Source organism: Arvicanthis niloticus, chromosome 4 (assembly GCF_011762505.2).
Source record: "Arvicanthis niloticus isolate mArvNil1 chromosome 4, mArvNil1.pat.X, whole genome shotgun sequence".
NCBI lineage: Eukaryota > Metazoa > Chordata > Mammalia > Rodentia > Muridae > Arvicanthis > Arvicanthis niloticus.
The window spans coordinates 62,673,314-62,688,560 of NC_047661.1; the positions used below are offsets into that span (position 1 = coordinate 62,673,314).

The following is a 15,247-nucleotide window of genomic DNA, read 5'->3' on the forward strand; positions in this document are numbered from 1 at the left end:
TACTCTCTGGGAATGTCTTGGCTTTACCATGTTTATTTCCTAAAAGAAACTTCCTGCAGGCCTAGGAAAATATTTGAGGGGGTTTCCTGTCCATGCCTGGCATTTTGCTGATATAGTGTCTGCGGGTGAATATTTACCAGCTTCCCTAAGAACTGCTGCTATCTGGAATCTCAGTAGCTCTGAAGCCATCTTGAGAAAGCTGAGGGACCTGCCTCAGAGTACATAGACATGGCCTTGACGGGAACTTTGTTCTGTCTGTGGCAAGCTTCAAATGCCCGAGAGGCTCTGTTTGCCACAGAGGAGGGTGCTCATGCTAGCTCGTTCAATGAGGATCTGTAACTTATTCAGAGATTATAAAAACAAATAAAATATTTCAATTTTTAGGTTTCTGACCTAGTGGAAGAGACAGATAATACCCCATACACTGATAAATGCCACAAGTGATACCTGATCTAAGAAAATATAGAGGAACAAGGGGCTACATTTATTTTAGGTATCAAACCAGGAGCATGCAAAATGTCCAGCAAATATTCGGGTGCTCAGTAAGCACTCAATAAAGGTTATCACTGTTGTTACCAGTGTGGCTTCACATAGGAAGCAGAATTTCAGACAAAGTAGGACTGGTTGCCAGCTAACATAACACCCTGTTAAGTTTGAATTGTACATATACAACATTCTAGTATAAGTATATTCCAAACATTGCAGAAGACACACATACACTAAGATATATTGGTTGTCTATCTGAGATTCAAATTTAACTTGTCATCCTCAGTGTTTATTACTAAATATAGTACACTTAGGTCAAAGGCTTCTTTTATTTTGTTGACCCAGGACTGATAGGTAAAAGTTCTATGTTTGATGTGAAATAACCGCCCCTCCGAGCTCATTAGCATATGTATCACCTTGTTTGATTATCTTTTCCTTTTCTTCTTTTTCCTTCCTTTCTACTTCCCTCATTTCTCATCTCTTGATGACCACTACTGTGTCCCAGTCTCTTGAGTTGCACACTTAAGGTTTCACATGGAAGTGAAATCACATCTTTCGATTAGCATGATATCCTCAAGGCTCATGCATATTTCCCCAAATGAGTGATTTTCTTCTTTTCACAGGCTGAACAGTAATCTCCTGTATCTACCCTTTTTCTTTATCCATTCATCCATTGCGCTAGGCTGCTTCCATAGTGTGTAATTGTGAATAATGCAGCGATAGTCTGTTCAAAATCCGGCTGTTGCTTTTTGGGGGGAAATAGAAGTGGGTGGATGGATGGGTCACACAGAAGTTTCACTGAGTCCAGAAGAATTGTACATGGAAATGAAGAGCAGAGAAAGAGAGATCAGGCCCAAAGGCACAAGGAGGAAAGAAAGCACATTTTCCATGGCATTTCTCCAATCATGGCCAGCACTTACTCCCAGTCAGTGATGACAATCACTTCTCTGAAGGCCTTGAAATAATTCACCCACTTGTGTACTAACATGTGTAGGGTATTGTATTTGCCCCAGTTGTTTAAATGAAGAGACAGATTCACAGGGATGAACAGTTGACCTTCATAAGCACACAGAACCAGGAAGCTGGAGCTAGGATTATGGATATTGGTGTTTGGCTCCAGAGGCTACTGTCTTGACCTTTAAAGTGGAGGAAAAGAATCTGTTTAACCTAAGCATATGGTAGGCTTTCAGGTCATTTTAAAATTCAGATGAACCCTGAATCCTATACATAGTCAAATGTCTCTGCTTCACAGAAGTGATAGCAGCTCTCCTAATTCCTTCAGGTGTAAAAGTTGTTCATCTTCGCAGCTTCAAAGGCCTTCATTTCCTGAAATGTAGAATCTTCCCTCCAACTGCTGGCTGCACAATCGAATGCTACCATTTGCAACAACTTATCGGAAACAAACAAAGCTACAGAGAATTGAGCAAGAATTTCTGGGATCCGGTGGTTATTATCGTCAGAGCAAAGGACACACTGAGCTTTGGTTATTTGAGTAGGCCAAGGGTGATGATTAACCTAGCCTCCTGCAGGTTTAAGTAGGGTAGGAGCTGGGAGTGGAGTCAGTCCTCCTTCCCTTCAGCTTCAGTGCTCCTCATGAGCCATCCCTAAAGGCAGAAACCATGCTTTCCCTGAGAGTCGCCTGCCTCATCCTGAGCGTGGCCAGCACAGTCTGGGTATGTGCTTTCTCTTCTCTCATTCTCGTTATTTCTTCCACAAGGAGTTTAGATTCCAGAGTCTACCAGACCTTTGTTCTTAGTTTTATAAATGCTAGGTCAGGGAGGCAAATTCCTAGGTGAGCCTGACAAGAGTCCAGGGAAATGTGATTTCCAGAGGGAGGCCCTAAAGGAACAAGGGATCTTGACATTTCTCATTCAGGCCGATTCAGATGCAGTCTTTCAACACTGCAGCTGTGTTCCTTAGTATACTTTCATGGTGCTGGGGATTGATCCGGCATAGAATTCCTCATGGTACAACCCTTAAATGCGGTTTCTCATGTTGTGACGACCCACAACCATAAAATTATTTTTGTTACTACTTTCTAACTTTAATTTTGTTACCTTTATGGATCATGTTGTAAATATTTTTTGGAGATAGACATTTGCTAAAGGGGTCATGACCCACAGGTTGAGACCCACTGGGCATGTCAGTAAAGCTCTCTACAGCTGAGCTACACTGACAGATTTCCAGCCTCATGCATGTCCCCACATCTTTGTCCCTCTAAACTCTGGAGACACCATTCTAACAGAACAAAACATTTGATAAGAACCGTTCTCCAGCTGGCAATTTCAGACATTTGTCTATAACAAGCAGGACGTTTTGGGTTTGGGTTTAGTATGGCTTACGTCTAGTTTGGGTTTTATTTGTAATGTTTTGGCTTTGTTTGTAACGTTGAGGACTGAACCAGAACTTTCTGCATGCTGACCAAGCATTCTACACCCGCAGCCCTCAGAAGTACTTTTTCTATCTTTTTGAAGACATAAAAGGAAAAGAGCATATTAATTGCCTTTAAAAACATATAGCAAATTCTGAAGAAGTTAGTCATGAGGGAGTGTGCTCTTTGGAAGGATTTGTGTTCTTTTAAGATAACTTCTGAATACTGACATTATTTCCAAAAATGAAGTTCCAAAGACAAACAAAAGAAAGAAACCTAAATCAATGGAGTTTCTGAAACGTTCTAATTTATAAAATGTGTCAACTACGACCAAGGACCTAGGTGACATTCTAATTAGCTACCCAGGCCGGATATTATTTCAGTTGTCTTTGTTGGTAGTTTTTGGTTTTTGTCTTTTGTGGGGTTTTTGTTGTTGTTGTTGTTTTGGTTTTTGTTGTTTTTTGGGGGGGTTGGGTTTTTTGGTTCACCATTTAAAAATCTTGATATCAGAGAGTAAAGAATAACACATTTTGGAGGGGATTAAAATAACCAGCTGAAGCGATATTTCTGGGTAATTCTTAGTTCTATTGTCTTCCTTATCTCCTATTATTTTGTGCACTTTCTGTCTGCTTTATTGTTGTGCTATTTTATTCATACAATTGAGTTTACCATTATATTTCTTATACAAAAGGACTCTACTTGTTCTTTTAAATGAATCGTTCTTCGCTGCTTTAATTATGATAATTAGGATTATTTGAATTTTCACAAACGAGAATGAGACCGTGATGACTAATTATAAGGATGAACCACCCCAAACTAGCGTAGTGACAGGAAGATCCCTGTAAGTTGGCAGTGCAGAGCGGAGGCGGAGAACGCCTCAAAGCCATCTCCAGCCATGAGACTAGGAAGTCTTCTGGGATGAAAAACAAAAATATTTTGTATTTCATTTGGTTGATAGCTGAGAACTTTTAACTCTGGGTTTCTAATTATAAGGCGTTACAGAAATTGCTGGTTGCTGACTACTGCTTCAGCTGCTTATTAATTTCATTCCAAATGAAAATCTACAATTGTATGATAGTACTACAAAACACTGCCAAGCTTTAACTTCCCACATGTGTGTACTTGATCAGTACTTGCCTGGATCATGGACCATCTCCAAAGGTTACTACTGTAGAAACTTGAAGGAGAAAGGAGTGTGGGTGAATGAGGGCATAGGTTTCTACACACAGAAAGAAGACTTTAGGGGAAAAAAAAAAAACCTAGACTTTTTCAGCTATCTTCTTGTCTATGGTGACAAAAGACAAGACAAAGGTGAAATTAAACTGCTGCTGTTAATCCAGATAATTTTTCTTTTAAAACCCCCAACATCTAGCAGATGTTGACCTAGCATCAAACACAGTTTTAAAAGTTCACACCCTTTAGCTCCTTTTCCTCTCATAATGACTCCATAGTATAAGTAGAACTTTCATGTGGCTGGAAGAAACTGGCAGCCTGCGGAGGCCAGCAGCGTTGGCAGCTTGTGAGCATGACAATGTCTCTTCTGCTGGCTAACATTGTTGCCTCTGCTCCTTTTTAAATGGTTGAAAACCCTTAAAGACGGCAGACACTGAAGATAAAGGTGAATTCATAGAAGGAGGCGGAGGAGTACGTGGTCCAAGAGTTGTGGAGAGACAACCGAGTCAGTGCAAGGAGACAGACTGGCCCTTCTGCTCTGATGATGACTGGGTAAGCAGAGGACATGGTGAACAGGGATCTTTCCTTATATCCCCCCCACACACACACATACATATATATTCAATGGGTCCTGGAGACCCTTCCCCACCAGAGATCATCTAACAATAACCTAGCCCCTTACTTGCCAAATTAAAGAGAGAAAAATGGAAAGGAAACAAATCCAAGGACAATGTCTAGTTACATCAGGTCTCTGTTGAGATAAACACGTGGGACTACAAAATTCCCAGAGTATCATGCAAGGCTAAGCAGAGCTTCCTTTCAGAATTCCCCTATGGCCGGTTAACTACTTTTCAGGCAGTGGTTACTTGGAAGAGCTGGGGAAGCGAAGGAGCAAGGATGTGATAACACGCCAAACTTCGAGTAGCTGAGACAGACCTTTCATCTCATCTTCCCTTCCATTTTCAGAACCAGAAATGCCCTTCGGGCTGCAGAATGAAAGGGTTGATTGACGAAGCCAACCAGGATTTTACAAACAGAATCAACAGGCTCAAAAACTCACTGTTTGATTTTCAAAAGAACAACAAGGATTCTAACTCACTGACCAGGAATATCATGGAGTATTTGAGAGGGGATTTCGCTAATGCCAACAGTAAGTGGGACATATTTAGTGCTTGGACTTTCTAACAAGGATGGCAACAAAAGTCCCTAATGATAATGTCTCCTTGGAGATACTGCAGTTTTAGTTCAAAGCACTCAGTGTGGAAATCACTGAAATTTAAGGAGATGGATGTTGAGATGGATGTCATTTTCACAAAGTTCAAAATTAGCTTAGATTTTTAATGTCCTATATTTTTAAATAAAGACAAGGGGACCTTCCAGCTAATCTGCTGCTATCCTACAGACAGAGTCTCAGAGGTCAAGGGATTTCTCAATGACATAAAATAGAGTTCAGCTCCACATTCCACTGAGTCAATTACATCCCCTCACCCCCACCCCAGGGTTTACCAGGGCTTACCAGGGCTAGAGCACACTGTGGTCACTCTGGGGATGAAGAGCAAGTCCACTGAAGTCCCAGTTCTTGAGCCCTTGTTTGCCTTATTCTGTCCCCCTGAGAACCTGAACAGTATATGTCAATGGTGTAACACTAGTTGGCAGGTGAGGGATTCTGGTAACATCCAAAAAACTTAGAAAGGATTTCAAAGTTCCAGATAGAAAGAAAAACTTCTCAAAACATGTAAGCAATAATACATTCAGGTCCCATAAATCAAATTACAATCAAATAAATGGATATGATGAAACTAACTATTTACCTCCTAACCTCAGTTTTCAAACCTTCAAGTAATTTCTGGATTTTTTTTTTTTTTTTGCATTCCCTGTTATGTTAGGGCAGTGTGACTAATACCCATGGATGACTCTTGTGTGGAACAATCTAATTAAACCGGAAACTTACAGATTATACATCCAGAGAGCAAAGCATAATAGAATAAAGAACAAAGTGTAGAAATACTTATAAGCAATTTCCTTTTTCCTATTTATTTATTTATTTATTTATTGGATTTTATGAGCAAGTCAGTCTGCAGCTACCTGAATACCTTGCATTTTCTGTTTCAGACTTTGATAACACTTTTGGGCAAGTGTCAGAAGACCTGAGGCGCAGAATTGAGATCCTGAAGCGAAAAGTCGTAGAGAAAGCACAACAGATTCAAGTTCTGCAGAACAATGTCAGGGCTCAGCTGATCGACATGAAGCGCCTGGAGGTAAGTCTGAGGCCCTGGCCTCAATTTGTCTTTGACTAAGAAAGAAGGAAAAGGAAGACACTAGCCATCTACTGAGTGTCTACTAAATCTATTCTCCACCCAATATAGAAGTGTCTCCACCCTAGAGAAGACTGAAGTCCAGAAATGTGAAGGAAATTCTTGAAGGGTGACTAAATAGTATATTTGAAAAGTACACGCTCAAGGGCGACCTGTCTGCCCACCACATGCTGAGACCTTGGCCCTAAGGTCCTTTAGCCAGGGCTAACAGGGTTAGTGGTTCTCTTCCCCATTCAAATTCTAAAGTGGACCCAAATAGCTCCCACTGCACAAATCCCCTTGCCGTACACAGCTTCCAGTGAGGACGGCCTGAGTAGCGAAAGACAAATGATAGGACTGATTTTTCTGAAAGTCAAAGAAATCAAAGCCATTTCTAAAATGTAAGCAAGCCAACTACCAGGAGCACAGTTATTTCAATAGATACAATTCATCTCTCTGTCTTCCTCTCTATAGGTGGACATTGACATCAAGATCCGCTCTTGCAAAGGGTCCTGCAGCAGGGCTGTAAACCGTGAAATAAATCTACAGGACTATGAAGGTCAGCAAAAGCAGCTCGAACAGGTCATTGCTAAAGAATTGCTTCCTACAAAAGACAGGCAGTACTTGCCAGCAATAAAAATGTTTCCAGTTCCCGATTTGGTTCCCGGAAGTTTTAAGAGCCAGCTTCAGGAAGCCCCTCCAGAGTGGAAGGCACTAACAGAAATGCGGCAGATGAGAATGGAGCTGGAGAGGCCCGGGGGTTCACGAGGAGATTCACCAGGACATTCGCGACGAGACTCAGATTCTCCAAGGGACTCTGCAACACACGGACCAGGGTCAAAGACAGAAAACCCCACGAATCCTGGATCTGGTGGATCTGGGTATTGGCGTCCTGGGAGCTCAGGGTCTGGAAGTGATGGAAATCGGAGCCCTGGGACCACAGGGTCTGATGGCACTGGAGACTGGGGTACCGGAAGCTCTAGACACACTGGCTCAGGCTCTGAGAACTTTAGGCCTAGCAACCCTGACTGGGGTGAGTTTTCAGAGTTTGGAGGGAGTAGCAGCTCAGCGACAAGAAAAGAGTATCACACAGATAAACTGGTCACTTCTAAAGGAGATAAAGAGCTCCTGATTGGGAAAGAGAAAGTCACCTCTTCTGGCACAAGCACTACACGTCGTTCATGCTCTAAGACCATTACCAAGACTATTATAGGTAGTGACGGCCGCCGAGAAGTGGTCAAAGAAGTGGTCACCTCGGATGATGGTTCTGACTGTGGTGGTGCCATTGACTTAGACATGACCCACAGTTTTAGTGGCAGGCTTGATGAACTTTCCCGAAGGCATCCCGACCATGCTGCTTTTTTTGACAGCCACTTTGGTTCACTCTCATCTAACTTCAAAGAATTTGACAGTAAGACCCATGCTTTAGGCTCTGATTACGACATGGACACAGACACGGATAACCCCAGCTCCCATACACCTGAGTTTTCTTCCAGTAGTAAAACCTCAACTGTCAAAAAACAAATAACCAAGAGCTATAAAATGTCAGATGAGGCAGGAAGTGAAGCTCACCAGGAGGAAGAAACTCGGACCACCAAGAGGGGCTCTGCCAAAGCTCTGAGAGGTATCCACACTTAACTTTCGGGAGATTCCCCCTGACCCCCAGATTAAGTTAACCATTTTTGCATAGTTCTTACGAGGCACGAGGCACGCAGCACCTCTTTCCTAACTCCCTCTAGTGTTTTGTTGTAATCTCATTTGGGGGAGGGGGCAGAGAGGGTCAGTTTTTCATGCTAGACTGTACGTTCCTCGGGGGCAGGGACTTTGTCATGTGTCTATTTCTGTAATTCCCAAATGCCTAACAGTGCAGTCATTTCTCAATAAATACATTTTAAATAAATGAACAAATTCTGCTGAAACTCAATTCTGACTCTGTTTAACCGAATTTATTAAAAATGTGTGTGATTGGAATACCCAACCCACTAACCTTAAATTTAGTGTATGTCTCAGTTGACATTTAGATGAGGTTATAAATTTTGTTCTATTAGTATTGACTGATGAATGCTTAGCTAGCTACCTTTAACTGTCATTTGATATTAGCATGTGCAAGTAAGATTTCAAATCCATTTGAAGAAAGTTTGTTAAAGGATGAGTATCCTTTACCTGTTAAAACTTACATCTCAGTGTAGGTTCATACTTTTCCTGTGGGAGGAGGGAATGGAGGAAGGAAGGGAGGAAGGGAGGAAGGGAGGGAGGGAGGAAGGAAGGAAGGAAGGAAGGAAGGAAGGAAGAAAGGAAGACAGTATCTACTTTAATCTGGGCAATGCCTGTTTTTGTATATTTAAATGAGAATAACTTCCTCCAACCAGCTTAATTTTTTTTTTAGACTGTGATGATGTCCTCCAAACACATCCTTCAGGTGCCCAAAATGGCATTTTCAGTATCAAGCTACCTGGATCCAGTAAGATTTTTTCTGTTTATTGCGATCAAGAGACCAGTTTGGGAGGATGGCTTTTGATCCAGCAAAGAATGGATGGATCACTGAGTTTTAACCGGACCTGGCAAGACTACAAGAGAGGTTTTGGCAGCCTGAATGACAAGGGGGAAGGAGAATTCTGGCTAGGCAATGACTATATCCACTTATTCACTCTGAGGGGCTCTGTCCTCAGGGTTGAATTAGAGGACTGGGCTGGAAAACAGGCTTATGCGGAGTACCACTTCCGGGTTGGCTCTGAGGCAGAGGGCTATGCGCTGCAGGTCTCCTCCTACAGGGGCACTGCTGGAGATGCTCTGATAGAGGGCTCTGTGGAGGAGGGGACAGAATACACCTCACACAGCAATATGCAGTTCAGTACCTTTGACAGAGATGCAGACCAATGGGAAGAGAACTGTGCAGAGATCTATGGGGGAGGCTGGTGGTACAACAGCTGCCAGGCCGCCAATCTCAATGGCATTTACTACCCTGGGGGCACCTACGACCCCAGGAACAACAGCCCCTATGAGATAGAGAACGGGGTGGTCTGGGTTCCCTTCAGAGGAGCAGATTATTCCCTCAGGGCCGTTCGGATGAAAATCAGACCGTTGGTGGGACAGTAGCTGAAGGGGTAGTGGTAGCTGTTTTTGTTTGTTTGTTTGTTTACTTGCTTGCTTGGCTAGCCGAGGAGAAAGACGAAAAGGGAAGAAGGTGTCACGAATCTTGTGAACTTTTAAAAACATTCCCAGGTGCTATTCCATTGTTCTCTGTACTGTAACTAAATGTAACTGAGATGGTTACTGCTTTGAAAAAATAAAGTTTTACATTTTTTTTTCACCTTTAAATACCCCTCTGAGTTTTAAAGCATTTGCAAAGGAGATGCCAAGGGATATGCATCCCATCAGAAAGTGAGCTCCTCTTGGACACCCATCTTTTCTCAGACCCGCCTCCCCTCCCCCCACCCCCTCATAAGCCCGTTGCAAGTACAAAAGCTAATTTACATGGGAGATACCGTGGGTTCTAAGCTGATGTTCTGAGCCCAGACTAACTATGCTCCTGCCCTTGCCTGCCTCTGCTCTCCACCTTATGATTTGAGACAGAGTGTCATTGAACCAGGAGTGACTGGCTGGCCAGGGACCTCCACAGCTCCTTTGATTGCTGGCATCACCAGAGTGTTGTCACTTCCCTTGCCTTGTTGTGTGGTTGTTGGGGAGCTGGAGTCAGGACCTCCGGTTTCCACATGGCAAGCTCTTTAGCCTGAGCCACAGACCTGGCCCAGCGGTTTTTGCTGTTGTTTGTTTTCCTTTGTTTCCCCACTGTAGTTATTGGTGACACAGGCAGAGGAAGACCATTTAAAGCACCGCCCTCTCCTCTCTGCAGCAGCCCTTCATAAAGCCTTCCAGTTGCTCTTGGTATTAAATGCTACTCTTGCTCTCCAGGTGCTCTCATGGCTTCTAAACTGGAGGCATTTGTTTGAAGAAAATTGCTATCCCTCCCCCAACCACTACCTTAAAAGCCTCCCCCGACTTGAATATTTATGGATTTATTTAAAAAATCAAAAATCAGTTCAGATTAGCTTATCATATTCACGACTATCAACATTTTTCTTTATGATATGATAACTTCAAGTTCCACCCTTGGCTTGCTAACTGTAAGAAAATATTTTAACCTTTACCCAGAATAAGTATCAAATTCGAGGATTGAACTTTGTGGGGGCCCGGGGGTGTAACCACTGTTGAGTCAGTCCCTTGTGAAAACTGGGCTACTATTCTTTAGAGCTCCAGGATTCTAGGTCATCACTTCTTAAGGGAGGAAACTCCATTAATCTCCCCTCGAGGAACTGATAGGGAATGGACCGTGAAGTAGCACATTGTTTTAGGAAGCAAGATAACACTCACCACAGAGGTTAAAAATTATCCTCTGGGCTCCTTGCCTGATTCTAATCTGATGGAAAAGTATTACAGTGTGTAGCTAGCTAGTCAAGACCCAGGAAAGCAGAGCTACCCATTCCCATCTGGGAGAGGAAGAAAAACTGATGAATTTCAACAAAATTCAAGCCAGCATAGCGATGAAACCAGTGTTCACTGGAGGTGGGGCTAGCACAGCTAACCTATGCTGTGGGGGTAACATAGCAGAGCTAGCCTAAGCTATGGGGGTAACATAGCAAAGTTAACCTAAGCTATGGGGGTAATATAGCAGAGTTAACCTATGCTTTGGTGGTAACATGGCACACCTAACCTATGCTTTGGGGATTAATATAGCAGAGTTAACCTAAGCTATGGAGGTAACCTAGAAGGGCTAACCTATGCTGCTACAGAGGTAACCTACCACAGCTAACCTTTGTCACAGGGGTAAACTGGTAGAGGATTTAAAATGCATGAATAGGCTCTTCAAAGGTGATACCACCTGCCCTGTCCTGAGCACCAAAAAGTGAGATTTAGAATGTTATTGCCACTTCTCCAAATGCGTACTGGACACAAAGAAAAAATCTCTCCAAAGAAGGTGCCACTGGCCAGTCAGTACAGGCCGAGAGCCATGATGCATCCTGACATTATACCAAGCCTGACTAGTAAGTCCCAAGTCAGGCTGAGACGTAAGTATTTCCACAATCTGAGAGCAAGACTAGAGAACTTTAAATCCTCCATGAATTGGGAGTGTGTGGATGCTTGCAATTTTAGCACTCAGGAGAATCTGTGCACTTTCAAGGCCAGCCTGGTCTACACACAGAGTCCTATGTCAATAGATGGGGGAGAGAGCTTAATGGATGAAAGATTCAGGAAACAAATGTTTCAGAGACTTGGTAACTTAGTCAGAGACACACAGCTTCCTGCCTATCGAGAACAGAGAATGTGTGTTTAAGTCTAAGCATTTGTTTCCAAGATGAGATCAAACATGAAGCCCACTAAAACGTAGTGAGGAATAGAACACACTATCACCTCTGATGTGTGTGTGTGTATGTGTGTGTGTGTGTGTATGTGTAGTTATCACCCCAAGATTGCAGTGCACACTGATATTAAACACTAACCCACCCATATTAAGGCTAATAAAACCTCTTCTCCCTCTCTATGAAGTACAGGCTCAGAAAAGCCAGATGTATTCTAAACACCTGAAGGCAGCTGTGCCTGGGGGACACTGACAGGCCTGACATAGGGATCACAGCACGTGGCAGTGTTGGTGGTTGCTGGGAAGCTCACTATAGGGAGGGAGAGAATCGCTCGATACTCTGTCCTGAAGTTGACAAGTGTAAATCCAATCATGTTGGCAATATTCCAACTATTTTTAACCATGCACTAAAGCTCCTCATTGGTTCTTCAATACACAGTGAAACAATAAAATGACTGTCTGAAACTGATATTTTTTACTATAAAATCAAAGTTAATCTGATTTTAATGTTCCTTAATCAGGCCCATGAGACGGCTCAGTAGGTAAAGATGCTCGCTGCTGAGCCTGATGATCTGAGTTTAATCTGGGTACATTGAATACACATAATAGTTTTTTTTAAAAAAAAAAAATTCTACGAGTTGTCTTAGAAACCTGAGTGACTGTGACAGCTTGCCACATAAACAAGCTGAAGGCCTAAGTTTGATCCCAGAAAGCCATGTTTGTAATCCCAACACTTCTACTGTGAGATCAAGAGACTCATTCAAATCCTCCTGGCCTAGCTATGCTAGACTAAGCAGCATGGCAGAAATGAGAGAGATCCTGCAGATCTCTCAAGACAGAGGAAAAGAATTTCCTCACACTTTCCACAGGCCATGGCATGCTCATGTCCTCATTCCCTTCTCTCTCTCTCTCTCTCTCTCTCTCTCTCTCTCTCTCTCTCTCTCTCTCTTTCTCTCTCTCTCCACACACACACACACACACACACACACTGCAAAATTTCACAGTACAAAAAGTCTTAAAATCCAGAAGAAATTATTCCTTAAATACTCCTTTGAGAAAAAATAAGCTGTCATAAATTATATATATGATGTTTGGTATATTGAGAAAATAAATCTAGATTAAAAGGCAGGAAAACCATAAAAGTTACATGTCATTAACATCATAAAACTCTGTTATTAGCATCATACGGCTCTTAATGATTCCTTCAATCCTTGGTGTTCAAAGTGGAAGATGAAATCTAATTCGTTGCTTTCCTAAGGCTCGAGAAAGGACTGCACAGGACTGGTCTGCTGCAGATGGCGTCTTTAGTTCCTTGAAGTCTCCATCTCTTGCTTCCAGATGCATGAGCAGTGCCAGTGTGTCGGGCCAACTAAGAAGCAGGAGCGACAGTACGGAGTAGCAGGTAGCATCCTTTCCACAGCGTGGTCAGTGAAGGGCACAGAGATAGTCTCCTAGGGTGGAGTACTGCTGGACGTCTAGGAGGCTGTGTGGTGAGGGAAGGCAGGGAGACACACTCCACATTGTGTCTGTAGGGAAGACGGAAATGGTCTGGCACATAATGTGAGATCTCAATGCACATTGATAGCATAAAAAATTTCAATGCACCATTTCCATAAAGGAAAATATCAGCCTTTTGTGACTGACCTTCACATTAACTGAAGTTCATTTGCTTGGAAACTACCTGTCAACTTGAAAATAAATCTATTTCTTTCTCCTTATCCCTCAAAACAGGAAGTAGTCAGATAAGCAGACACACACACACACACACACGTATGCACACACCAAAGGAAACAAAATACAAAATTAAGTTTGGATGGCTTCATTGGTTCTAAGTTGCTTAAATATATAGATCAATATAAACATATCACTGTCTACAAGTCGTTTTGAAGTGACAAATGATGAAAGAAAAAAGAAAAGCCCACACTCCACCAAAGTCAGGTAACCCCCATTCCCTGAACATCCTCCACTATCTAGTTCAGGTTGGTCTATAGGTACGTCTATAGAGGGTTGTCTTTATTACACTGATTGATGTGAAAAGACAGAACCCACAGTGGGTGGCACCTTTCCATGAATTTGGGTCCAGAACTGTCTAAGAGAGAAGGGAGTGAGCTAAGTACTAAAAGCATGCAACTTTTTCTGCTCTTGACTGTGGTTGTGATGTGACTGTTCAAAATTTCTGCCACCTGACTCCCCTATTGTGATGGACTAAAACCAGAATGCGTGGGGACCCTGAAAATTGCTTTTCATCAGCACAGCAAACGGAAAGGAACTAGGGCATTTAGAAACTGCTTGGCATTATTGAGGTTAAGTTTTGGTAGCCATGGTAATAATACAAGCTCTTTGTAGGTGACGGACTTTACACAAAAACAATTTCTGAGATATACTTGATGTATTCATTTAGTTATTTATCTGCTACAACACTGATGACTTGGAGATTTTGTTTGTTTGTTTATTTGCTTGTTTTTTGAGACAGAATCTTGAAGTGCCTCTGGATGTCCTGAAACTTACTACATAGGCCAGCTTGGCCTGGAACTCAACAGATTCACCTTCATCAGCCTCCAGAGTTGCTAAGACTAAAGGCGTGGGCTACCACACCCAGCTTGACGGCTTGTTTTTAACTGGATGTTTTATAAATCTCACATGTAAACATCTGAAATTAATTGAAGGCGAGGGCAGAGAGGGTCTTAAATACCACAGAGGGGACTGTAGGATGAGGAATTTGCATCTGGGAAGTCAGTTTCTTACAGGAAAGCTAGCACTGTGTCTTTCTTTCTCTCCCGTGTGGTAACGGCCAGTAAATGTAGAAGAACTGCCAGGTTTCCAGTGATAACAGCTGAGCAGAGGCCTTGTCCATCAGCTCATTGCTGAAGGGGGTGACTGTGATTACAACAGAGTCATCTGGAAAACATTTGCTAAGTTCACCTTTGACTCAGCCACAGAGGTCCCCGACCTCAAGGTTGCACACCCACACAAGTGGTTGCAAAATTGTGCTAGGTGTCTCCTTTGGGGAGGGGGGTGTCAGCAAACATGGCCAACATTGCTGGGTATGGGTGAAGGACACGGGGGTGCTCATTAAACTACTCCTGAAATTGATTTTAAGTCTGAACCTTTCAAAATAAAATGCTAAGGCAAGAAATAAATAAAATATGGACAACAACACAGCAACTAGGTAAAAAACAGCGACATGCCACCCTTGGATCACGTTTGCCCGAGAAGGGAGGAAGGGTGTGGTTGTTTTAGATCTATGTATAACTGATGGGTACTCTTCAAAGGAACTAAAATTCAGCATGAGAGAAGCACGTGAGCCTGACAGGTAAAGTGAATTTTACCTGATTTTAACCTTCAGGGACATGTTAAGGCCGAATTCCCCCTTACGACAACTTCAAGGATGGCTGCGAGCTCAACAGTGCTTCTTGGTCACCGTCTGCATAAAAACCGCACTAGGCCAGAAGGATGCAAAGAGTCTTTCTTTAATAAATACAAACACCAGTAATTCCGAAATCTAGGTAGGGAGCAGAAACTCTTGAGGGTGTCTATTAAAAAGGATCTTTATTATAAACTCAGGTT

The 15,247-nt window shown here is 42.7% G+C and overlaps 1 protein-coding gene across 1 annotated transcript; it reads left to right on the top strand.

The window, feature by feature from the left end:
* Nucleotides 1–1,997: 1,997 nt before the first annotated feature.
* Fga (fibrinogen alpha chain) lies at nucleotides 1,998–9,642 on the top strand. Its single transcript, XM_034501068.2, has 6 exons — nucleotides 1,998–2,159; nucleotides 4,454–4,582; nucleotides 4,997–5,180; nucleotides 6,143–6,288; nucleotides 6,799–7,948; nucleotides 8,711–9,642. Exons 1-6 carry the CDS (start codon nucleotides 2,106–2,108, stop codon nucleotides 9,418–9,420), a joined length of 2,373 nt encoding a protein of 790 aa, XP_034356959.1. The 5' UTR covers nucleotides 1,998–2,105; the 3' UTR covers nucleotides 9,421–9,642.
* The last annotated feature ends 5,605 nt before the right edge of the window (nucleotides 9,643–15,247 follow it).